Consider the following 25999-nt stretch of genomic DNA (forward strand, 5'->3'; position numbering starts at 1 on the left):
TTCCCTGCTGTGTTTCACCTGAGTGTTCAGTCGTTGTTCCCTGCTGTGTTTCACCTGAGTGTTCAGTTGTTCCCTGCTGTGTTTCACCTGAGTGTTCAGTCGTTGTTCCCTGCTGTGTTTCATCTGAGTGTTTAGTTGTTCCCTGCTGTGTTTCACCTGAGTGTTCAGTTGTTGTTCCCTGCTGTGTTTCACCTGAGTGTTCAGTTGTTGTTCCCTGCTGTGTTTCACCTGAGTGTTCAGTCGTTCCCTGCTGTGTTTCACCTGAGTGTTCAGTCGTTCCCTGCTGTGTTTCACCTCAGTGTTCAGTTGTTCCCTGCTGTGTTTCATCTGAGTGTTTAGTTGTTCCCTGCTGTGTTTCACCTGAGTGTTCAGTCGTTCCCTGCTGTGTTTCACCTGAGTGTTCAGTTGTTGTTCCCTGCTGTGTTTCACCTGAGTGTTCAGTCGTTCCCTGCTGTGTTTCACCTCAGTGTTCAGTTGTTCCCTGCTGTGTTTCATCTGAGTGTTTAGTTGTTCCCTGCTGTGTTTCACCTGAGTGTTCAGTCGTTCCCTGCTGTGTTTCACCTGAGTGTGTGGAGTCTTCACTTGGTGACTGCTCTCGAGTTTGGGCTTCTGTTCTGTCAATTCAATTCAACTCTCTTGGTTCTTTTGTCACAAACAACCTGGACGGTTCAGCAGAACCACATGGTTCTCCTGTCAAAGCTCAGGTCTCTTTAAAACAGTTCACTCAGGAGGCAAAACCACATTTCTTTCTCAAACAAATGGTGACTGTCCTCAAAATGCTCCGTCTCTTTGGCATTGTGAGGCTCTGACAGTCCGAATGTTTAGATGTTTTGTCATTAAGGCAGAGGAACATTGAAATATTCCTCCTCTTTCTGTCTGAGCCCAGTCCTTACAATAGCTCCTTTGATAGTTTTGTTTTCTTTTTTTGGATTGGTTATCCAACAGAATACATGTTGTATAAGAAACTGAATAAGAAGAGGGAAAAAGCATTTTATGGTCAGAAGAACCTTCAACTGTTGATTCACACATTGCTCTCATTCCTCCAAGGAAACTGTTATAGTTTTTATTCACACACAAAGAAACTGACATCCATCAGAGTTCAGGATACTGAAACACACACAAAAGGAAAACTGTATGTAGAGAATATTGTCCTGCAAACAAAGCTGGTGTTTCACAGCTCACTTCTTCACTGATCACCCTCCTCACCCTACTGATCACCCTCCTGATCACCCTCCTCACCCTACTGATCACCCTCCTGATCACCCTCCTCACCCTACTGATCACCCTCCTGATCACCCTCCTCACCCTACTGATCACCCTCCTCACCCTACTGATCACCTTCCTGATCACCCCCCTGGTCAGGCTCCTCACCCTCATGTAAACAGATTCATGTGAGTTTCCATGGTCCTGCAGTTTGTTCCTGACCATTTGACAGCTGATCAGACTATTGATCATGTGACGACCGATCCAGTGAAAACATGTTCAGGAGAGAGCAGCCATTAGCCTGAGAATCAATCAATCAGCTTAGAGCAACATGATCTATTCTTTATGAAACTGAGCTAAATCTTGCCTTGCTGTACTGAATCATTGTAAATCTGTTCTGAGACACTGAGACGTGGGCAGGGACACTGAGACGTGGACAGGGACACTGAGACATGGACTGAGACACCTCCAGTGAGGAGATGACTGAGAGACATCATGCTGTGAGCAGCTGCAGAGCACTTTGGAGGTTTGTCCATGTTGTGTTGAGAAAGTCATTTCTGTTTTATGAAATGATCCAAATTAAAGAGAAAAACTGTAACTCCCAGGTTGATGGAGCTGTTGACCCCCAGCTGAAGCTCTGTGGCGCCCCCCAGTGGTGTCCCTCCACACTGCCTTCAGCCTGGTCTCTGATCAGTTTCATGTGTACTACATCAACTGTCCGTATGATTTAACTTTTTGAAAGTACATGTTAATCTTTCTTTGCTTTAACTCGAGTTCTCATATCACAGTTATATTTCCATCCATCCATCCTTCTTCCACTGCTTATCCGGGGCCGGGTCGCGGGGGCAGCAGTCTCAGCAGAGATGCCCAGACTTCCTGTCCCGGACTCTTCCTCCAGCTCCTCTGGGAGGATCCCAAGGTGTTCCCAGGCCAGCCGAGAGACATAGTCTCTCCAGCGTGTCTTGGGTCTTCCCCGGGGTCTCCTCCCAGTGGGACATGCCCGGAACTCCTCCCCATGGAGGCATCCAGGAGGCATCCTAACCAGATGCCCGAGCCTCCTCAGCTGGCTCCTCTGGATGTGGAGGAGAAGCGGCTCTACTCCGAGCTCCTCCCTGGTGATTGAGCTCCTCACCCTGTCTCTAAGGGAGTCCAGCCACCCTACGGAGGAAGCTCATTTCGGCCGCTTGTATCCAGGATCTTGTCCTTTTGGTCATGACCCAAAGCTCATGACCATAGATGAGGGTGGGAACGTAGATTGACCGGTAAAACGAGAGCTTCGCCTTTCGGCTCAGCTCCTTCTTCACCACGACGGACCGATACAACGACTGCATCACTGCAGCCGCTGCACCGATCCGCCTGTCAATCTCACCTCCATCCGTCCCCCACTGTGAACAAGACCCCAAGATACTTGAACTTGTGTATTCTTACTATCATTTTTCAGTAACTGAATTAACTCTACTCATTTCACTTGTCGGCACTTCCAGTGGTTCAGGGCTCCCTCAGTTTGGGACTGTGGGTGATTTCACAGCTGTGTGTTCATTCATGCTCTGATGCCGTGAGCAGACTTGAATTTTGTTATCAGGAAGACAACGAAACATCTGTTCAGAGTGTGAAGTTGAGTGATTCAGTCAGCAGGTGTCAGCAGCAGCTTCTCACTCTGACTCAGCCTGATGAGTAAAAACCCACAACGGGACGAGTGTGAGGATGGAAACAACACTTCACACACACACACACACACACACACACACACGCCAAGAGTGTATGAGAAAATGTGTCTCCTTGTTGCTCCTTCATCACTCTGGCTTCAGCCTCATCAGACCGCAGAGAGACAGACGGGGGGAGCGACTCGAGAAGTGGATGACTGGGCTGTTTAGCGTGACAGAGGAGGTGAAGAAGCGATGACAGTTAGACGACAAGACGTGTCGCTTCTCTGCAGGCCACGCCGAGAAAAAGGGAAGTGCTGCTGATGGAGACGGCTGATAGAGAGACTGCAGCTGGGAGGAGGAAACACACTCCACTGGGGCAGGACACACACACACACACACACACCCACGCACACATACACACACACACACACACACAAATTTATTACTATTTCAGAATAATGTCATCTCCTAGAAAGCCACTGCTTCAAAAGCTTTCGCCTGATATCTGTTAAATCAGCGAAGAGTCCATGGGGGGGGGGGGGGGGGGGGGGGGCAGTACAGGATGGAGGACAATACAGGGTTGAGAGACACTACAGGACGGACTCAGACTGGACTTCAGTTCTTTTTTCATCGTCTTCAGTTTAATTAAAGCTGTTTGGATTCAGAGCTCCAGAGGCGGGAAACGTTCCTGCAGTACAACATCTGTCCAGCAGATGGACCCTTCAGTGAAGGCAGATCCTGGATTAAACGGTCCTGATTCCCTGCACACCTGCATCCCGTCAGCCTCCATCGTGAAGTTAGACTGTCTTCAGCCCCGAAACACCAGAGGAGCGTCTCTGTGCACGTTTCCCGCCTCGTGCACTGCTCAGCTCTGGAGACTGAGAGAGGAAAAGTTCATGGTGCAGACTGATGCATGCTGTGAAACCACAGCCTAAAAAGAGACTCGTGACCTTCAGCATGATGGATTTTTTTTTTTTTTTTTTGGTGTTTATCAGAGGAGCTGTGTGCAGCCTGCAGCTTCAGACGTGACAGATGAAGGCCGACCTTATTCAATAGATATTTAAAAAAGTAAAACAACAACAGCAGATGCACAATTAATGCAAACTCCAGAACAGTAACTCCCAACCTGGGGTCCGAGCCCCCTCAGGGGGGCGCCAGAGGCGTGGCCAGGCGTTGTCTTCTGGCATGTTTAACATAAATGGAGTGGAGCAGACCCGCTGGAACAGTCAAGACTTAAAGATGAACCCAGAGGTTCACACATGTTGAGCTTTCTTGGAATGAGTCACTTCTTTCTTTTGCTGTGCGTGTGTGTGTGTGTGTGTGTGTGTGTGTGTGTGTGTGTGTGTGTGTGTGTGTGTGTGTGTGTGTGTGTGTGTGTGTGTGTGTGTGTGTGTGTGTGTGTGTGCGTGCGTGTGTATGTGATGTGTGTGTGGGCATGGTGCATGTGTGTGGTGCATGCATGGTGTGTGTGTGTATGCATGCTGGGTGTTAATGTGTGTGCGTGGTCTGTGTGCATGCATGGTATGTATATGCGCATGTGGCGGGTGTGACTGCATGGTGTGTATGAGGGATATGTGTGTGTTCTGTGTGATGTGTGTGTGCGTGGTTTGCATGCATGTGTATTATTTATCCATGTGTGTTGTGTTCCTGAGTGTGTGTGTGTGTGTGTGTGTGTGTGTGTGAGGGCTGTCCGTGGCGGTGGGCATGGCCTACTTCAGTTCGAGGCGGTGCTCGCCGCGGACTATGTGGGAGGAGAACTCGTAGCGGTCGCGGCTGCGGTGGCCGCACACGTTGCACTCCAGCGGGTCTCGGAAGCCGTGGCAGCCCATGTGGATGGTGAACATGACGTAGTCCAGGAACACCACCCGGCAGTGGCCGCAGGGGTACACGGCGCCCGGCGCCGGCCCGGCCTCGCCCTCCGCCCGCATGGCCCGCAGCGCCTCCAGGGGCGGCGGGGGGAGGGGCTGCGGGTGGTTGAGCAGGTGCCCCAGGCTGTACAGGACGGGCCGGGGGGGCCCGGGGCCGTCCGGGCCCGGGGGCCGGCGGGCCGCGCCAGGCGGGGGCGCCGCCGTCCCGTGGCCGTTGGCGAAGCTCATGGCGGCGAGGTCGCCGTGGGTCAGCTGGATGGGGTAAGGCCCGAGGTTGGGGGGCGGCTCGATCCCGTCCGGGGACGGGGAGTCCGGGGGGGGCGTCTTTGAGGTCGTTTCGGTGATTAAAGCTCAGGTCCAGACAGACGCCGTTATCACCTGAACACAGAAACACAAACACGGCTTTAAAACCTGACGGAGGACGCTCCACGTCAGGCTGCATGCAGAGGGAGAACATGCAAACTCTCAGCAGAACGGCACGAAGCCTGGAGTCAAACCAGGGTTCGCTCATTGAGCTGCGGGAGTACCGACCACTACGCCATGCTTCAGTAACACTTCATCCAACCGCAGCATCACCGCCACGGACCTGGAACGCTCTGGAAACAGCAGACGTTCTCCCTGGACCCTGAAGTGACCTAGATCCAGATGTTTGGACTGGATCCCTAAGTGATCCAGATCCAGCTGTTCGGACTGGATCCTGAAGTGATCCAGCTGTTCGGACTGGATCCTGAAGTGATCCAGCTGTGACCCAGCCTTGATCAGAGATGCTGTGCTGCAGTGAGCGACCCTCCTCGACCTGGCTGAAGGTATTTTCTGTTTTGGGCCGTCGTGACGGATCGGGTCTCTGGCGGGTTTCGGTTTCTGGTGTCTTTGCTGTGATCTGCTGGCTCTGCGGTGAACACACTCTGCGGCTGGAAACGCTCTCCGTCCTCACTGAAGGGCTGAGCGCGGCGCCATGGCGTTCAGGGCAGGACGCCACGCTCTGCTCATGCAGGAAGCCAGTCAGCCGGATCAGCGGGCGGCGCTCCGGCGTGCGGCAGGCAGAGGGAACCCTGGGAGGCCGACGGCACAGCGAGCGGCTTCACATGCCGGCGGGTGGAGGCATGAAAGGACAGGTGGGGCTGAGAGGAAGCGGCCTCCATGCAGCTGCAGCGCTCAGAAACACCTGCTCACGTTTCTCGCCTCCCGTCTGCTCTGCGGTCGCACCGCTGGCTCCCCGTTCCCCTGCGGTGTCATACTGAAAGATCTCAGATCAGAGAGCGACGCTGGAGGAGGCTCTCCTCTCGCTCTGCGAGCTGCTCCAAGAGTGTGTGACCGTTTACTGAAACCAGTCAGATTAGCTGAGTTTGAATCCAGGAAACACACACACACACACACACACACACACACACAGAGCTCAGGCAGATTCGAATCATAGCGTGCACGCTGCAGTTTTCTCCTGGGTGAAGCTTCCAGTCAGCGCTGCTTCAGGCCCGGTTCTGGAGGAGCTGCTGTCGGTTTGAGGCCTGCTGACCCTCCAGCAGGTCCACCCGGAGACGGGGGTCATTCTAACAGACTTCTCCACCTGTGGCCCTCGTCCTGAATGAACTCTCTTCTACTGGGGGGTTCGGCTACTCTCGTGTGATTGGTCGGATTTTTCCTGTTCACTTCCGCTTGCTGCCGGTTCACAAACTGGACTGGATCCTCCTCCTCTTTCCTCTGCTCTCTCCTCCACGGTCTCACCCTCTCACTGGACCATCCAAACATCAGGACACGTGTGTGTGTAGGGAGGGGGCGTGGCATAAGGATTAGAGGCGTGGCCTCTGACTGAGGGGCGTGGCCTCTGACGATAGAGTGAAATAAAGTTGTTTCTGCTGCTGGCTGATATCAGGAAGTGAACTCTGTTCTTCTTCCTGTTGGACGATGAATCGGCTTTTAGACTGCTGAAGGAACTTCACTCTCTCACGCTCCTTGTTAACATGTCTTTTTTCCTGATGTGTTCTTCTGTCCTCCGCCTCCCCTGCTGTGGAACGGTGTTTTCTCTGGTGTCCTCAGATGAATCTTGTTTTTGGTTCCATAGAAATGAAGCTGAGTTGAAGTGAAGCTTCGACACTCAGCAAGAAGACAACTCAATAAGAAAGCAGCAGATTAAAGCTCGAAGTCACTGTGACACTTTAATTCGGCACATCTGGATTTGCACTGCCTCCAGATGTTGATGCAGTTTGATGCAAGCGGCAGGAAAATGAGCTGCTCCCAGAATTCATCGGATTCCTTGGTCTGAGCTACGTTTCACCAGGCTGCTTCATGTTCTTGTTCATCTCTTTTCAAGAAAGAGGCTGAGTTTGACCAGGGGAAATTCTATCAGTTCTGCCTGTTTATAAATGGAAACATGCCTGAACTTTAATGCCAAAAAATCTAAACTCGCAAAAACGCAAACAAAATCAAGAGTGAGAGCAGAAGATGAAACAAACAAACCAACCAACCCCGTGGTAAAGCAGCATGTTAAGGTCTACAGGTCTGTTTGTGTTTCACGTTGAGCGAGCGCCCACCCCCCCCCCCCGTCGCTCTTACCGGTGAACTTCTGCGGCATGGAGCTCTTGCGCTTGGCCACGTTGCTGGCCAGCCTGTCCAGCAGCAGCGCCCGCTCGGGGCCCATGTGGGTCCGGGTGGGGTGTCCGTCATCGGCTGCGGGGCAGAGAGAGCAGGTGGGTGGGGGTGGGGGGGTGAAGCTGGTGGAGGCGCGCAGACGGCAGCGGGACCTCCGTTGACCTCACTTCCCTCGCCGGGGCAGGAGCGGAGGCCACAGGAGGAGGATGTACTTCCTCACCGCAGCGGCGCCGTCGGCATTAACGCACGGCGCACGGCGACCACAGAGGCGGGGCGTCGTGTGTGTGTCGCAACTGAGGAACTGCCCGGCAGTTTTTCATGAGGTGTCGAAGGTGTTGTGTCGTCAGTTGGCGCCTGGCCTACATGACTTCCCCTCCGCCGGTGTCTCTGCGCCGCCACCACAGCAGCCGTAACCTATTTAGCTGTCATGACGGGCCTCGCGCCGCCCGGCCGTGGAAACAGGATCTGGTAGAAAGGCAGCTTGTCGCCTGCTGAGCGGAGGTTTTCCAGCAGCCTGCACCGACACGAGGGCCGTGAACCTTGTCTGGGGTCCCTGCAGGACTTCACACTGCAGCACTGCCGCCCAAAACACTTCTGTTTGTGTTTTTAGGTCAGTTTTAACACATTTTCATGGTGTTTTAATTTAGTTTTATTTTATTTAAAGGGGCTGTATCATGCAAAATTCACTTTTTGTATGTTTTAACCTTGTTATATGGCTATGTACTCACCAAAAACACCCCCAAAGCGTTTTTTTTCCTTCGTGCCTGCATGTTTGAGCTTTCCTCCTGTGTGTGCTGCTCAGAGAGGCAGCCCCTCCCGCACCGTGAAAACGCTCTGCTTTCCCACATTAACGTCACACGGAGAAGATGGCTCCCCTGAGCCCCCCCCCCGCAGGCCCTCGGAAATCAGCGTTGCTACTTTTTTCTAACTCTGATTACGGAGATAAACTTTAACCATCACCTGAAAGCAACAGTCAAGCAAGAGCAAGAGTCTGAAGGGTCTGAAGGGTCTGAAGGGTCTGGAGGGTCTGGAGGGTCTGGAGGGTCTGAAGGGTCTGAAGGGTCTGGAGGGTCTGGAGGGTCTGAAGGGTCTGAAGGGTCTGAAGGGTCTGGAGGGTCTGGAGGGTCTGGAGGGTCTGAAGGGTCTGAAGGGTCTGAAGGGTCTGGAGGGTCTGGAGGGTCTGAAGGGTCTGAAGGGTCTGGAGGGTCTGGAGGGTCTGAAGGGTCTGGAGGGTCTGAAGGGTCTGAAGGGTCTGAAGGGTCTGAAGGGTCTGGAGGGTCTGAAGGGTCTGGAGGGTCTGCGCTTGGTGAGTTTCTAACAGGAAAAGACGTTTTCGCGTGTATTTCCGTGTAGAGAAGCTCGAGCTAAAGAGCTAAAGCTAGCCCTTAGAGACGCTAACGAAGTGCTGATTGGTTGAAGTACGCTGTCAGTCAAAGTCCACAGGGGGAGAGGCGGGATTTCAGTGAAACAGAGCGTTTTCTCTTCCGGGTTTCAGAATTAGCCCCAGAAAATCTTTTATTTCACACAAAATGACTTTTCCTTTCAGCCAAAAATAAACTATGACCATGTTAATGCCATTTCTAGGGCTTGGACTAGCTAAAAAAGCATGATACAGCCCCTTTAATCTTAATAATACTGCTAATTCTTAAATAAAAATAATAAACATTAAAGCAAATTAAGTATATTTTTCATATTTGTATTTAAAGCCTGTTTGGTATAGATTTTAAAGTCTTTCAGGTAATTTTGCTCCAGTTTTATTTCAGTCTGGAAAAGTTTTTTTCAACCAAGGTTTTTCCATTGGAGCCCCCCCCCCCCCCCCACCCCCCCCCTCGGTTTTCTGGCTGTTTCCTTCTCCTTTACCATCACCATTACATTACCATTACCGGTGATAGTGGCTGGTTGCTGGTTGCTGGTTAGCGGTGATAACGGCTGGTCGCTGGTTAACATGGTGACTGGTGGTTGTGGGTCTCGGGCTGTGCCGGGAGCTCCCGGGGCCTGGCCCTGGCTCACCTCTCTCGCTGGGACACTTGTTCTGGATGTAGACGTGGCAGCGGTCTCGGTGTTCTTCCAGGGAGCTGCGCTGCTTGTAGCTGCGGTTGCAGTGGTTACACTTGAAGGGCTTCTCAACTGCAAGGAGACGATCAGTTTAGCAACACAATCATCTCACAGCATCCAGACCATGATGATGTTTGTGTGCCATAATGTTAATTTATCTTTGGTTCTGTGCCAAACACTTCTTTTTTTTCCCCAATATTTAGTTGATCTGGTTTTATCTGGAGAGAAAGTTGACAAACACATCGACCAACCAAACACCTCTTCTCCCAAACACTTCCAGGAGACAAATAATCATCAACAACTGGTAATAACTTCATAAATTAACTTTAAATGACATTATAATCACGGAAAGAATACATGCAGTTGAAGATGAGCCTGGACAAACAGATGCTTTCCTCGACATACCGACACAGACATCCACAAACATGAAACATCGCAAATCCAAATCACTCAATCAATCAGAATTCGGTCATTATTCTACTTTCTCCTCATCTGGTCCTGTGTGTCACTGAACCAGAAGCGCTTTCACAGCAGCCCTGTTTGATCCGGACCAGAGTCCAGCTCAGGGACTTAAATAGAGTCCTGATTGATCTGGACCAGAGTCCAGCTCAGGGACTTAAATAGAGTCCTGATTGATCTGGACCAGAGTCCAGCTCAGGGACTTAAATAGAGTCCTGATTGATCTGGACCAGAGTCCACCTCAGGGACTTAAATAGAGTCCTGATTGATCTGGACCAGAGTCCAGCTCAGGGACTTAAACAGAGTCCTGATTGATCTGGACCAGAGTCCAGCTCAGGGACTTAAATAGAGTCCTGATTGATCTGGACCAGAGTCCACCTCAGGGACTTAAACAGAGTCCTGATTGATCTGGACCAGAGTCCAGCTCAGGGACTTAAACAGAGTCCTGTTTGATCCGGACCAGAGTCCAGCTCAGGGACTTAAATAGAGTCCTGATTGATCTGGACCAGAGTCCAGCTCAGGGACTTTCCAAACATCAGAAGTCCGCTTCATGTGGTTTGTGTGTGAAAGATTCCCTGAACTCTGATCCAGATCATATAAATGAACTTTGTTCTCCTTGATACCCTTGACTTCGGTTCATTTTCCAAGTGACTTTCCAGCAGCTGTAGTCAGAGGACTAGACATGGAGCACAATGCATTTTGGGTAGCCAGTAAAAAAAAGCCTGAATCAGAAGAAGCAGATGTACAAAAAAGAGTTGAAAATGTCTCCTGGGCAGAGATGGAGTGGTGAGGAAGAGCAGGTAGAGCCATATGAAATCCGTGTTAACGGAATTGCGGACGGAATCGCGGAAATGACCAATAAAAACGGAATTGGAATAAAATGCGGAATATTGCGGAATTCGTCCTAATCTGGTCTGAAATTCAGTTTTCGGGAGAAAATGGAACCTTATAGTGCAAAGCAAACATGCCGGGGGGACCGCCCGAGCTGCTGCAACGTGTACGTCACTTCCACAGCGCTGCTAACATGCTAAAGCTGCGTTCACAACGCCAAATGCTTTCCGCGATTTTGCGTCAAAATACAATTGAAAACAAACATGAACGCGCGTTCCAGCCGCAACGAGACGCGACGCAACAACACGATGTCCAAGCGAGCTGCTCCCTCCCCTCTCACACATTCAAAAAGTTACGAAACTCCACGCTAAGCGCTAAATACTGAGCAGAACAGAACACGGACTTTTATGCCTCAGGGGAAAAGCTTTTTTGTAAATACTGTCAACGTACCGTGGACTGGACTCGCAAAGACGCATGCGACTAATTGAAAAGTGTTTCTTTGTTGCAGCACTTTAAACATTAAATGGACTGTTATATCCTATTAAATTGTGGACATTTATTCATTTCCACTTACCAGACACCTTTTCTATGGTCAAAATGAGCATAAAAAGCTAAATACCAAATTCAGAAATATTAAAACGGAAAAAACGGAATTTGGGAAAAAATAAAACGGATTTCATGTACCTCTGAGCGGGCCCTACACCACTATCACCACCATCGCCATCAATCACCACTACCATCACCATAACATCATCATCATCACCACCGCCATCATCATCATCATCATCATCACCATCATCATCATCATCACCACCATCGTCATCACCACCACCATCATCATCATCACCACCACCATCATCATCATCATCATCACCATCATCATCATCATCACCACCATCGTCATCATCACCACCACCATCATCATCATCATCATCACCATCATCATCATCATCACCATCGTCATCACCACCATCACCAAAACCATCATCACCACTATCATTAACACCATCATCATCATCACCACCATCATCATCATCACCATCACCATCATCGTCATCATCATCGTCATCATCATCATCATCATCATCATCATCATCACCATCATCATCATCATCACCATCATCATCATCATCACCACCATCGTCATCACCACCATCACCAAAACCATCATCACCACTATCATTAACACCATCATCACCATCATCACCATCATCACCATCATCGTCACCATCATCGTCATCATCATCGTCATCACCATCATCATCATCATCATCATCATCATCATCATCACCACCATCGTCATCACCACCATCACCAAAACCATCATCACCACTATCATTAACACCATCATCACCATCACCGCCATCATCATCATCACCATCACCATCATCGTCATCATCATCGTCATCATCATCATCATCATCATCCTTGCTAGAACTGTCTCCTTCCCCCTTTTCTACCGGGTGAAACTGGCTGTCCGTTTGACAGGCGTCTCTCAGTGGGTGGGTGCTGTTGTGAGCAGTTTGGTCTCAGACTGCAGAGAAATGTGATCCTGAGTGTGATTTCTCCACACCGGAACCATCAGGCAGGACTAACACACCAGCAGTGTTTTGTTTTGTTCTGTGGAGCAGTTCAATGTTGACATTTTCAGCACTGAACCAGAGTCAGCAGCTAAAAGAAAGCAGTCTGACATTCACAGAGGAAATATGACACATACTCAGCTCTGCTGCTCATCCCACAAATGCATGTTCTCCTGAGTAAATGTGTTCAGGGTGACTGGAGTTTGATTTGAGGGCTGTGGAGAGGTCTTCCTTTCAGTATCTGTCAGCTCTTCAGTATTAATGAGTGTTTTCACACTAGAAGCTTCTGTTCCACCGTCAGTCCTGAGGATTCTGCCATGAAACTGGGTTTTCTCTGCTTTCTGAAGGCTTTTGCTTTGTCGAAGATACTGGTGCGAGAAGTATGGCTTACACATTCAGGTTTCAGGTCGGCTGAGGTTTCATGTAGGTCACAGTGAAACAGTGAGTCCGTTTCCAGACAGGGATGAGTGAAGTGAGAAATGAGTGGAACTGAGTGAGAGGGCGTTACTGGAAGTGTGTGTGTGTGTGTGTGTGTGTGTGTGTGTGTGTGTGTGTGTGTGTGTGTGTGTGTGTGTGTGTGTGTGTGTGTGTGTGTGCTGGTACCGGAGTGTGTGCGCAGGTGTCCACTCAGGGCGTCTCTGCGTCGGCAGGCGTAGCTGCACATGGGGCATTTGAAGGGTTTCTCTCCTGAGTGCAGTTTGATGTGTCGCAGCAGATTTCCCTTCTGAGTGAAAGAAGCTCCACACTGACTGCAGTGGAACGGCCGCTCGCCTGCAGGACAACACACCAACCAGCTCAGCAACGCAGCCCAGGCTTTTCCCATGGTGCACATGCACAAAGGGCGCGGAGTCTGCAGCATCTGACCAATCATACGCAAACCCTGCAGAGCAGCTTCCTTCACCATGGAGGAGCAGACAGTGATTCTCCAGACATATGAAGAATTCAAACATCATCAGGACTAAAGCGACACTGGCTGCTGCAACAAAAACCAGGAAGGAAATCTGGGAGTAAATAGCCGACTGTGTTAATGTGTAACCTGGTGAGATTCTCCATTGTGAATTTATGGGACAGTAGAAGTGGACTGTACTCCGATCACTCAGTTTCTCTTTATTCCAGGAGCTGTTTTAATTCGAACTCCCTCAGTGTTCTTTAGTTCAGATTTTAGTTTGGGGCAGAGCTTCCTCAGTACTCACACGGGTGAGGCTGTACTTTCACAATAAAGTGTCTGATTTGTAGATATCTGGAGAACACACTCTTGTGTAGGCTGCTGTAACTGCTGAAAGGAGAAGGACCAGTAACAGGTCTCCCAATAGAATGCCCATTTCTATAAGGCCGATTCTGCCCAGCCAGGACAGAGGTCAGGGCCTGGAGCAGGAGGAAAGTGACCCCTCATGCACACTGGATGTGGTCCGGCTCCGGAACGGCTCCGGTCCGGCTCCGGTCCGGTATACCACAGCACTGTGATTCACACCGCCTGCGGTGTCTCCGCAGTCCACTGAAGAAGGTTGCCAGATCTGTCGTTATCCCCCTTAAACAATTTGAAACCCATTTTCCTCAACAGAAAGCAGCCCAAACCGCCATCTCGGTTGAAAATGCACGTTAAAACTGTATTTTCATAATAACAAACACGTCATGAACACATAATCATTTCATCGACCCGTCCGACGTGTTCAGAAAAGAAGCTTGATTTGGCAGAAACCCGCCCAATCTGGCAACACGGAGCTGCTCCGGTCACAGAGCTGTTTTGAGCCATTTTGGTGTCATTTGACTTTATAGCAGTGGCGAAGTACAAAACCGTTCATTCTTCTAAAGTGTATAATGACTACATGACGTTGTTTGTTCTGTATTCTACCAGAAGAAGTAAAAAAATAGAATATTAAGGCAAAAACACAACACAGATTTTATTTTGAAGTCACTTATTTTGGAACACGTGTTGCGTTTCCTTCCGGGCACCCGACTTGCTTCCGTCTGAATTGACGCGGTAGGGCTCCGGCATGCGGAAAAATAGGATCTTTGCGGAAAGAGACCGGAGCTCTGCAGAGGCTCCGCAGCCGGACCGCATCCAGTGTGCATCGGGGGTTAGATGTTATACAGTAGGTGAAACCAGAGGGGGACCAGTGAAAAGAGCTCTGCCATGATCGGATCTGATCTCAGATCCCAGTATTCTCCTAGGTTGACTTTGTAGCCTTGAAAGTTTCCAGATAAAAAGAATAATTTAGTCAGATATGGAATAGTTGTTTTCAGGACAAGACAAAAACATCAAAACATCATCAGCATACAGTGTAATTTGCTCTCTCCAAAGCACTCGGCCTCACTGCCTGCACCCAAGGCTCAGTGCCGATAAGAAGCTAAAGGCTGAGGGGGGCACCCTGCCCTTTACCGCAGTGGAGGGAAACCCTGATGGGCCTCAGTCCACTGGTCACGCCAGCTGCAGATGGAGTATGGTACAGAATCCAGACCTAATGTGTGAAACCACCCCCTCGGCCAGGCTGTTCCAGAGCGCAGTGTAAATACGACCACCTGACCCCGTGGAAAGCATCAGGGTGGAGTACTTGGAACTGTGATACTTGATCAATATTAAGAAGCCTCCTCACACCGTCATCAGGGCACTGACCTTTAATAATGCCAGTCTGGTCAACTTTAAAGATGTGAGGCAGCACTATGTCCAGTCGCTTCGCTCCATTCTGGCCCTTCTGGCCCTTCTGGTCCTTCTGGTCCTTAAGTCATTCTGTCCTCTTTAATAAACTTACAACCACTTCTCTAAATTTTACTGATCACTCCTTGTCGATGCTTTACTCTATCAAATTTCACACGAAGTAGTAAAAGCCTGAAGTATAAATACAGTTTGGCTGATTGATTTTTTTTCCACCTCTACACGTTCTTCAAAAGCAAATTCCTCTTTTTTCATGTCTTGAGCTGTTTTGCGGTTGCAGTCTGCCAGTGAGTTGCAGAAAAGACATCGTGCACCATCTCTGAAAGAGGAACACTTCAGAAACCGACCAACAGGTCTGAATCACTCAGCTCAGGGCGATGGCCGACATGGCGTCCAGTATGGAAACCTGGAGGAGGCGTGGGAACTGCTCATCAGCAACCTGAAGGGGGCGTGGCTACTGCTCATCAGCAACCTGAAGGGGGCGTGGCTACTGCTCATCAGCAACCTGAAGGGGGCGTGGCTACTGCTCATCAGCAACCTGAAGGGGGCGTGGCTACTGCTCATCAGCCACCTGAAGGGGGCGTGGCTACTGCTCATCAGCAACCTGAAGGGGGCGTGGCTACTGCTCATCAGCAACCTGAAGGGGGCGTGGCTACTGCTCATCAGCAACCTGAAGGGGGCGTGGCTACTGCTCATCAGCCACCTGAAGGGGGCGTGGCTACTGCTCATCAGCAACCTGAAGGGGGCGTGGCTACTGCTCATCAGTGACCTGAAGGAGGCGTGGCTACTTTTTATTTGCAACCTGAAGGGGGCGTGGCTACTGCTCATCAGCAAACTGCACTGGACACACAACACACCACTACACATTACACTGCTACAGATTAAACTCCTGTACAACACAACACCGGATCAGGTAGAAATCACGACAATGGAGTCACGGGTTAGTAAAAAGAAGAAATAAGGTCAGGACAGGTTGCGTATGGTGTGTAGTGTGGCAGTGTGTTGTGTAGGACTGTGCTGTGTCTTGTGTATTGTGTGTGTTGCTCACCCGTGTGGCTGCGCTTGTGCACCAGCAGCACGTTGACGCTGATGCAGTTCAGTCCACACACGTCGCAGCTGAGTTTCCCCGCCCCCTGCAGTCGAGGGGCGTCGGCTCCGTCAGCCGCGGCTTCCTGTTGGTCCTGCAGGGCGGCGCCGTCGTAGCGGGCGTAGTCCATCAGGGACAGGTCCTGGGGCTCCTCCTCCTCCTCCTCCTCCCCCTCCTCATTGCCCTCCTCCGTTCTGTCCTCGTCCAATCCGTCCTCCTCGCTGTCCCCGCCTACACCTTCGTCCTCCACGTCCTCCGTCTTTATCACACCTGAACCAGGTAGACACACACACACACACACACACACACACACACACACACACACACACAGTGATAGGACATGGTCACTTCAGGTGACGGGCCTGAGGAGGCTCCACTGTCACTCTTCCTCATGTCTACATTTAGTGTGCTATTAGCAGAGCGAGGAGCTTAATCTGAGGCGAGGCAGCCTGCTACCGACAGATTGAGAAGATGTGTGCTGGAGATAAGGAGAAGGCATTTCCTCTCAACGCACAGAAAGTAGAACCAGGACAGGAGAGAGGCGCCGCAGAGAGAGCGAGAAAAAAAAACAACCTCTGACTTTCGTAATCAATTCTTTCTCACTGCTTTGGGCGTTAACTCTCTGGTGACTTGAGCTGGTTCTACCTAGTTACACTCTGGTCATAGTTGAAATCAGGGGAAGAGTTCCAGAGCTGCTGTCTCTCTCAGTACACTGAACTTAAAGGTATAATGGACGATGTTTTAGCCAATGAATGCCGTGATGCGAGCGTCAACTATTGGTCCTCCGACATGTCCATCACGCTGAAGAAATGCTTGCGTCACGCCGTCAAGCGGCTCGTCGGAGCAGCAGAGCAGGTAGGACGGTCTGGCGCGTGCGCGTTTTCAAAAAGCGAGTAACAGACGTTTGGCTTCGACTTTTTCGAGAAAATCGTCCATTTTACCTTTAATGTCAGCATCTCCTTCTGCATCTGTCTGCATGATCTGTTCAGATTCTAGAGCATCTTCCTCCTCCTAACATCCTGATTATAGAATATGTAATCATCCAGAACTATCCAGAAAACATCTTAAGCGATCTTTGTTTTGCATGTTGTCGTCATGACTTTCAATCGTTTAATGTTCGTACTGTCTGTGCTGTCGGTCTTGCTGTGACGTCTGTGTAATCTTTGGGTATTTCTGCTGAATCGTCGTTGTTCCTTTGAGCTCGATACTGAACAGGATCTGGTCAACTTGTGCGTCTGTTTCGACACCACAGCTGTTGACGTGCACAGTCCTGATGCCTTGTCTGCACAGGACTTCTCACCTACCGCGGCGCCGAGCCCGAGCCGGCGTTCGAGCTCGCTCAGCTCCATCCTGAAACCACACTGTGGTGTCGGTGGTGATTGGTGATGAGTTGAAGAGCAGCGCCTTGCACTGTGGAGAGCGCTCAGAGGTGCTATGGAAACTTCGCATGTGCAGAGCTCTGAGGGGCCCACTACAGCGCCGGGGGGGGGGGGGGGGGGGGGGGGCTCAGAGCAGCAAACCGCAGTCTGAGCATCCGACGCACAGCGGAGGCTTCAGGACGACCACCATTACTGCATAGAGTCATCTCTCACTTCGGCTAAGGTTAGGAAGGGCTTCAGGTTGGAGAACTATTAATAAAGGTTCAGTTGACTCTGCAGGGTCGAGACGAACGACGGCAAGAAAGGTTCATAAAAATAACCTGACAAGTGAGTGAAATACAAAAGTGAAAGAGTACAAATGAGCAAGCCACAGAAAAGGGTGTCAAACATGAGGTTTGCAGGCTAAGCGCGGTCTGTCAGTGGGTTCCTTCTGGCTCTCAGATAGTGGCATTTGTTCGGGGTTTGTCCAGAATTGAACCAACCAGCCGTTTGATGGCTCCTGCCGCTGGGGGAGGATCTTATACCGTCCATTACTATCCGGTTTATAAACCCACTGTAAGGCAACACTCAGAATGTTGGCTGAAACAGAAGAATGATGAAGAAATTCACCACCAGCTCCACTGTTTAAATCACAATCTCAACAAGAAGGAGCAGGACCAGTGATGGATGCTCAGAAATCGACCCTGTGGAGCAACAAGGTGGAGACACTCCTGGTGGAGCGAGGCGGAGCCACTCGCGATGTGTCGCAGGACAAATGACCTCAGGTCGCCTCGTTATGACGACTCCACCCACGGCGAGGTTATTGGAATGGAAAACAGCCAAGGTGAGTCGAGGGGAGTTGTGCATTTTTCTGCTTTGACGACCAATTTTGATCAGTAGCTCCAATAAATGACATTCCTCACAGATCTGTTGACTTTGTTCTCCCTGTTTATTGGAGTGATTTGATTACGTAACTTCTTAAAATTTGTTTCACGCAACTGAAAAGCATTTAGTCAGTCATCCTCTCACAACCAGACCACCCTCTGACAAGAATAAAGTACTCTTCAGCAGAAATAAGTAGACAGCATGAATTAAGGCTGACATATTGAGTGTAATTTGTTTTGTTGAACCAAAAAAAAAAAAAAAAAATAGATTAACATGCTCTTCTTAAAAAGAGAATTAATCTGTTCCTGACTGAGATGATTGTTTGGCGGATGGTTCGTGAGCTCGTGAGCATGAAGATAAAGGTCTGGGTGAGCTTATCCAGACTGACAGGGTGAATCAGGCGACCGCCTTGACGTACGGTCTTTAAATAAAAGGAGGCCGTGACGTTTTTGTCGGTCATTAGCAGGTTTATCTCCTATCAGCAGTCGCAGTGCAGTATAATGAAGAAACTTCTCACGATGTCAAAATCAATCTCAGGCAGGCTGCAGAAACCCATAGAAGCGTCTCGTTTCCAGCAGAAGACCACAGATTTTCAGCCACCGCCACAGATACGATCACCAGCGCTTATCTTCCATCAGAGAAACACTGCACGGGGTGCAGCTGCTCCAAGAAGCAGATGTTACTGATGGCTTTCTCTGGGTAGGTTTTTCTCTGAGGGCAGGTCTTCGATCAGTGCTTCTAGAAGGGTATGAACCCTGGGACCAGCAGAGCTGGACAGAAATCTCCATATTTGTGCCAGTGCTGCTGGCGGTGGCGTGTTTTAGTTGATCCCTTCCAGGATCTCGTGTTCTTCAGGTTTGACCTAGAACAACCTTGGATGTTCTTCCTGATAAGGGATCAGAACGTCACCCAGGAACCCACAGCGGGAATCGAAACAGCGAGTGTAGAGTTATAGGCACGTTTCCCTCCACTCAGAACTCCAACACGGCGGTCGATACTATCTGAACCGTGAGATGTCACTGTGCGATGGCAAACTGCTGCTACACAGCAGAAGCTGAATCGGAAATAATGAAATATGCATCAGAAAAGAGAGTTCAAAGTGAGAAACTCGCAAGAGGCTGGAGAGGAACTCCTGTGAAACTGCTTCCGTGGTGAAGGTCTGGAACAGCAGCTGCTGGATTATCGTCACACTCATGATCTGATTCTTCAGTGGCATCTATCGAGGTTTTTTTTGCCTCTTCGAGGCGCATTATTAGGTTCAATTTCAACCTTAAAAAATGCAGCAGTCCTCTCCAGACGTTTTCTCTGAATGTCTTTAGAAAGATTCAAGAATACACGATACCTACATCCTGCAAGCGTGATCAAAGGAGTCGGAGCAACGCAAAGGGAGGTCCAATCATTAAAATGCATTGTAATCAGTGTGTGTGTGTGTGTGTGTGTGTACATACGTGCATCTTCTTCAATGTCCTTGATTTCGTTTGCCTCCTTCTCTTCTTCCTCCTCGTGTGACTTCACATCTGCAGAATCTGCACTAACGTCTGGAAACCAAACAAAAAAAATAGTTTCACTTTTTGTTTCACTATTGAAAAAAACACAACTCTTTGCTGCTACAGGAAAACTATCATACTTTCATCATACTTTCTGCGCACTGTGTTCTGGACAGCCGGGCCCGGGACCACAGTGCCAGGGACACACTGGTCCAGGAAGCTCCTTGTAACCCACCAAGTCTCTGTTTAAAGACTTCTGCTATACATTGAATAAACATATACAACTGGACTTTTGCAGTCTCTGCTGAGATCCCCACCAAAACTGAGACCTCCAGATATCTGCCACCAATCAGCAGTTTTTATATACCAAAATATTCCTGGGGTCCTGTGTCCTGGGTCCTGTGCGTTGACCATTCATGGTAGAAAGTGTTCGTGTCATGATCGGGTCATGAGGTGAATCTACCTGTAACCTTCAGACGGACTGTGATTTCTAAAGAGAAAGGTGTGAGCAGATGTGCGGATGAAGGTTTTAAAAATCTGATTGTTTTTTGCCAAACACCATTTTCAGCTTGTGGGCGCACAGACTCATTTTCTATGAATTCTACACAATGTTTGAGCAGTGAGGCCTCTGGTCTGCCACACTCTGCCTTCTCAGGGGTAATACCAAACATTATGACCAGCTTCCTTTGCTGCAGAGTTTCCTTTCTAACCCTCTATAAAAAGGCTGCTACACTCTGGTCCTCGAGGGCTGGTGTCCTGCATGCTGCAGACGTGTTTTGTGTAGGGAAACACACAGAAAGGTAGAGCAACAACTCAGCAAAACTGTCCAAAGGGAGAATTTCAAAAGAGCTCAGTGATAAAATTCCAAAGAATATCTATAGCAATGGACTTCTTATTGTCTCATGCTAGCTGTTGCCAAAGCTGTCCGTCCCTGGGAGAGGGATCCCTCCATACTGTGTTCTCCCCAAGATTTCTTTTCCCACTGGGTTTTTGGAGTTTTTTCTTGCCGGATGTGAGGGTCTAAGGTGGTGGATGCTTCGTTTTGTCTCATTACTGTAAACTTGACATATTAACATTATGCTTATTCGCTGTTCTTATTTTTACCAACCAATGTAACATCTTGAAGCCTCTGAGGCAGCTGTTGTTGTGATACTGGGCTATACAAAAATAAACTGATTGATTGATTGACTGGCAACCGATATACTAGCACCTGTCCTCACCTGTAATGGTGAACCTATTCTCACCTGTCCAGGTATAACTGGTGTACCTTTCCTAATCTGTCCTTACCTGTCCAGATGTACCTGGTGTACCTGTCTTCACCTGTCCACACCTGTCCTCACCTGTCCAGGTGTACCTGTCCTCAACCACAGTTAGCTGGGACTGGTTCCACCACCCTACGACCCTGAACAGGATACAGTGGCGTGAAGGACGCGAGGCCCTGTGTTCCAGAACATGGGTGTTGAAGAGCTAAGACTGCGGTGGTGTTGTGACTGAGGGGAGATGTCCACTCACCCATCCTGTCTCCCTCCGAGGACAAAAATTCAGGATGTTTGTCTGCATTCATGATGAAAGAAAAGGTTCTGTGAAGAGAAGATACAACAGTTATCTCATGATATGTCCCAGTAGCATGCTGGAAACTGATTCCTGTTGTCTTTCTCAGTTCCAGTTACTGAAACTGGAAAGCTAATTGTCTCTCTGGTAGCTAATTATTAGCCCCATCCACAGCCACTGTTTCCAATGAGGAGCAATGTTGCTGGTTATGCTGGAATTAACCTATAATTTATTAATGCTCACCCTTCTTGGTTTTTAGCTGAAAGCCAAACTCCAACTGTTATTTTCCACCACTACTGACACCCTGGGGTGATCATCACATCCCCCTTTCTGTGAAGTACCTGGTAAAACAGTCAGCATATTCCTGGAGAGTACATAAGGCCTACTCAACATACTTGACATGCTGAACCACACTAGTCAACACATAAACATTTCACTTATCTGAAAATGTGCTCACAGTAAAACATGGAGCCACATCTTGAAGGACAGGAGCTTTTGTCCTCCAGCCATCAGGATTCTCATCCTGAATGCTTTATGGTTGGCAGCAGTGGAAGCTAAACAGCTGTCCTACCACAGAATAACCTCTGCTTCACCTTGTAATGTCTGAGCTTTGGACATTTATTTAGTTTCATGACGCTGGGCAATGTGGTGCGTAGTTTTTGATTCATCAGCAGTTGAGCAGGCAGTCCACACTCAGTGGTGAGGCTCTGTGGCTCATGTGAAGATGTATCTGAGAGCAGTGCCATTTCATTGACAACTGAGTAGTAATCAGTGAGTCTTTTCCTTCAGGATGAAATCAGTCAGCTCCAGCCTTCTCATGGTGCTGTTGGCAGTTCAGCTCGCACCACCAGCTCTTTGGTTTCGTGTCCCTGTGTTTCTGGCATGTCTCCCATCTGCTTACCATTTTCTCTATGTCTTTGTTGATTCCAGGTCAGAAAACTGTGCCCCTTGACCTGCTTTTGCACTTCTTGACACCTTCATGGACCGTGTGCTGCATGAATGACAGTTCTGAGCTGCTTCAGCAACATTCCCCCAACCAACCACACCCAGTTCTCCTCTACTGCGGTAGAACTGCAGGAACCTACAGGCCGACTATGTGTCATGTTCTCAATAACACACTCTAGTTCTGAGTCTTTTGCTGTTTCATCAGCTCTGGTTTTGTTGTCTGAAACAGGAAGTGCAGAAAACGCCGTGTTCAGGTGACATTGAACATCCTGCTCTGCTGCTCTCACTGTGCCCCTTGTGGGCGTCATGAGCGGACACCACAAGTTATCAGGTGTTTTCTTTGGTGTGTAGATGAGTTCAAAGTCATAATTCTGCATTTTCATCATGAGTTGAATCCTCTGTAACATTTCATGTTTTTACTGATTGCTCCTGGTGGACGGTGGTCCGTTTCAGCAGCGGAGCCTCTCCAGCTCAAACACGAGCCCGAGGCATTCTTCTTCGATTTGAGCATCTCGACTCTCAGTCTCAGGCCCCCCATCCACCTGGCGTTAAAGCGAGTCTCAGGTGGTCGGAGCTCTGTGTCGAGGCTGGACGCAGTAGTGTTTCCTTGCATTCTGGGCTCGCCGCTTCAGATCAGAATCCAGACCCTGAGCATCGCTTCCACTGAGAGGTCAAAGGGTGCAGGTGTTTCAAGAGCTACTCATGATTTTCGGACTCTTCCAAATTTCAATGTGTGCTCCGCATGCTCCATAGCACAGTGAGTATATTGATGATGTTTGGCTCCGCCCCCACAACTCAAAAACAGAAAAAAGGAAATTTTGATATGAAATGATAATAAACTAACAATTTATGTGCTTCATTTTCTATAAACTTCAATGAAAGAGCAGAAAAACAGCTTGGAGCCGAAAGGAGGTGGATTATAGTAGAGATTCCACTAATCAATGATTAAAGATATAAAGGAATGAAATCAAATTAAACCAACCAGCAGCATTTGTTGGCTGCGGCTGGGGGCAGATTTATACCACCATCACTGTCTGGTTTATCAACGCAGTGTATGTTAACACAGAATATTGGCTGAAACTGAGGAATGGTGAAGGATGAGGACTTCATCTCTGTTTTTTGCAGTTGATGTTGTCCAATTCGCTTCATGGAACCTGGACCATCATGCACTGGGGCAGTTTGCAGCCATGGTGAAGTGATGGGGATGAAGATCAGTACCTTCAAATCCAAGGCCATGGTCCTCGACCAGATGAAGGACGCCTGCCCTCTCCGGGTCGGCGGAGAGACTCTGGCCCAAGTGGAGGAGTTTAAGTATCTTGGGGTCTTGTTCACAGTGGGGGACGGAAGGAGGTGAGACTGACAGGAGGATCGGTGCAGCGGCTGCAGTGATCGTATCGGTCCGTCGTGGTGGAGAAGGAGCTGAGCCGAAAGGCAAAGTTCTCGATTTACCGGTCAGTCTAGGTTCCCACCCTCATCTATGGTCATGAACTTTGGGTCACGACCGAAAGGACAAGATCCTGGATACAAGCGGCTGAAATGAGCTTCCTCCGTAGGGTGGCTGGACTCCCTTAGAGACAGGAGAAGGAGCTCCATCGTCAGGGAGGAGCTCGGAGCAGAGCCGCTACTCCTCCACATCGAGAGGAGCCAGATGAGGAGGCTCGGGCTCGTCTTCAGGATGCCTCCTGGACGCCTCCCTGGGGAGGTGTTCCGGGCATGTCCCACTGGGAGGAGACCCCGGGGAAGACCAGGACACGCTGGAGAGACTATGTCTCTCGGCTGGCCTGGGAACGCCTTGGGATCCTCCAGGAAGAGCTGGAGGAAGAGTCTGGGGACAGGAAGTCTGGACATCTCTGCTGAGACTGCTCTCTCTACCAACACCCTCCACCTCCCACTGACCGATGTCAGTTCAGTTAAACTCACTGAGTGAATCAGTGAGTCACAGACTGACCCAGAGCTCAGTGCTACAATAAGCCACCTATGTGTACAAAAGCAGTTTTTGTAACTTCACTGCATTTTTAAACCAGCAGCTGAAATAAAGCAGTTATTCTGAGTCCCTCGCACAGCACTGCTCATTATGTCTCATGGTGTCAGACGCACTCGGACTAATTTAACCTTTCGAAAAGTCTCCTGTACTATTTTCTGCGAAGTAAGACAATAAATAGAAATCACACTTGCGTATCGAAGCTGCTGCTGGTGAAGACAGGTTTATTTATATCTAACAAAGAAAAGACACGGAGGGTAAAAGCCCACGGTTGACTGCTCGAGCCTGTCTCTGCATCTAGTCTGGAGAGAGAGCGATGGTGCAGACAGGTTCCTACTCCCACACTCACAAGTTAAAGTTCATTAGATCACTTTCCAGCCTCACTAAGTTTTCTTACAAAGCTTTACTTTTTGAAGAGTGATAAATGTGCATTAAAAAACACAGATGTTTTGGACATGTAACTGAAGAAAAAAATCAAGCAGCAGAAGAGTTTCTGAGGCATTAATGGTGGCGTGCAGGGTGTAGTTAAATGTAAAGTGGACTCCTGGATCGATGTGAGGTGATCTTACCTGCTCCGGGCTCAGATCTGCTCAGTGTGTCGGCCTCTCTCTCCTCCAGTCGGTTCACCACAGTGAAGTGAGCAGGATGCCTGAAAGCCTTAAAGCCACAGCAGCTCCTTTCAGAGCAGGTGGAGCGACGTGCGCACGCACACACACACACACACACACACACACACACACACACACACACACACACACACACACACACACACAGCACAGGAAACATTCATCTCATCTAAAGAGAGCAACTCAACCTTATGAGTAAAAGCAGAGAAGATGAGTTTGCTCGGGAGTCGCTGGCTTGCAGTGGTCCCTTGAAGGGTTCTGCCTCCATCTTCTGGTGGAAATAAACTTTTCTGATTGCAGCTGCATCTCTGAAGAGAGACGCTTTCAGAAAATGAGGAGAGACTCGTTTACTTTCACTTCTGACCTGAATGTTTCACATGTGGACAGAAATGACAAAAAACAACATTTAAGCTCCAAGAACACACCGAACAGCTGACCAGCAGGACCAAGAGTCCAGGGACTGGACGAGCCCAAGAGACAGAGAACCACAGAGACTGGAAGAGAGTCCAGAGAGACAGAGAACCAGAGAGACTGGACGAGTCCAGAGAGACAGAGATCCTGAGAGACTATAAGAGGCCCAGAAGGACAGAGAAGTGGACTTTGCTGTCTGCCCACATGCTGATGAACCGGGTGATGAATGAGACTGAAGTCCAGGACCATTGAAACTGGTCTGTGCGGTGGAGGAGTGAGTGGTGCAGGGACCAGCCCAGAGCACCTGATCACCATCGTCCATCCAGCCACCGAGCCCTGCATGAGCAACAGGCCTCCGTACTGCGGCAGCACGGAGGAGGCATCATCAGACTGGAGGACCTCAGATGGAGAGACCTGAACTTTATCCAGACCTGGATCCACAGAAAGGTTCTGAATCAGCTGGTACCTCAGCTGGACCAGAACCTCAGTGCGCTGAGGGCCCTTCAGGCCTCAGCAGACAGTAAGTCCACTGATGGACAGCAGGAGACGTCGTCAAGCTGGACTTGATGCTGGAGGTCACAGGACCGGTTACTGAGACCCGGACATGTCTGGATTTTGGTCCAATAAAGTGTTTGAGATGAAGAAATCACCACTGATGCTTCTACTGAAATGCTCAACTTTCTTCATATAATATCAGTGAAGCAGCAACTTTTCCACACATGCCACCCAAAAGACAAAGATCCTGAACTTTTTGTGAGTATTGCATATAAAAAAACATACACATACA

At 49.4% G+C, this 25999-nt stretch overlaps 1 protein-coding gene across 1 annotated transcript; it reads right to left on the minus strand.

The window, feature by feature from the left end:
* Positions 1-3758: 3758 nt before the first annotated feature.
* Positions 3759-24841, minus strand: LOC115390308 (DNA-binding protein Ikaros-like). The gene is given in 9 exon segments (XM_030094114.1): positions 3759-5039; positions 5041-5095; positions 7268-7381; positions 9314-9430; positions 12832-12999; positions 15930-16238; positions 19660-19749; positions 21211-21278; positions 24745-24841. Coding segments are annotated over 8 exon segments (1386 nt in total). The 5' UTR covers positions 21263-21278; positions 24745-24841; the 3' UTR covers positions 3759-4558.
* Positions 24842-25999: the final 1158 nt, after the last annotated feature.

Source organism: Salarias fasciatus, chromosome 6 (genome assembly GCF_902148845.1).
Source record: "Salarias fasciatus chromosome 6, fSalaFa1.1, whole genome shotgun sequence".
Taxonomy (NCBI): Eukaryota; Metazoa; Chordata; class Actinopteri; order Blenniiformes; family Blenniidae; genus Salarias; species Salarias fasciatus.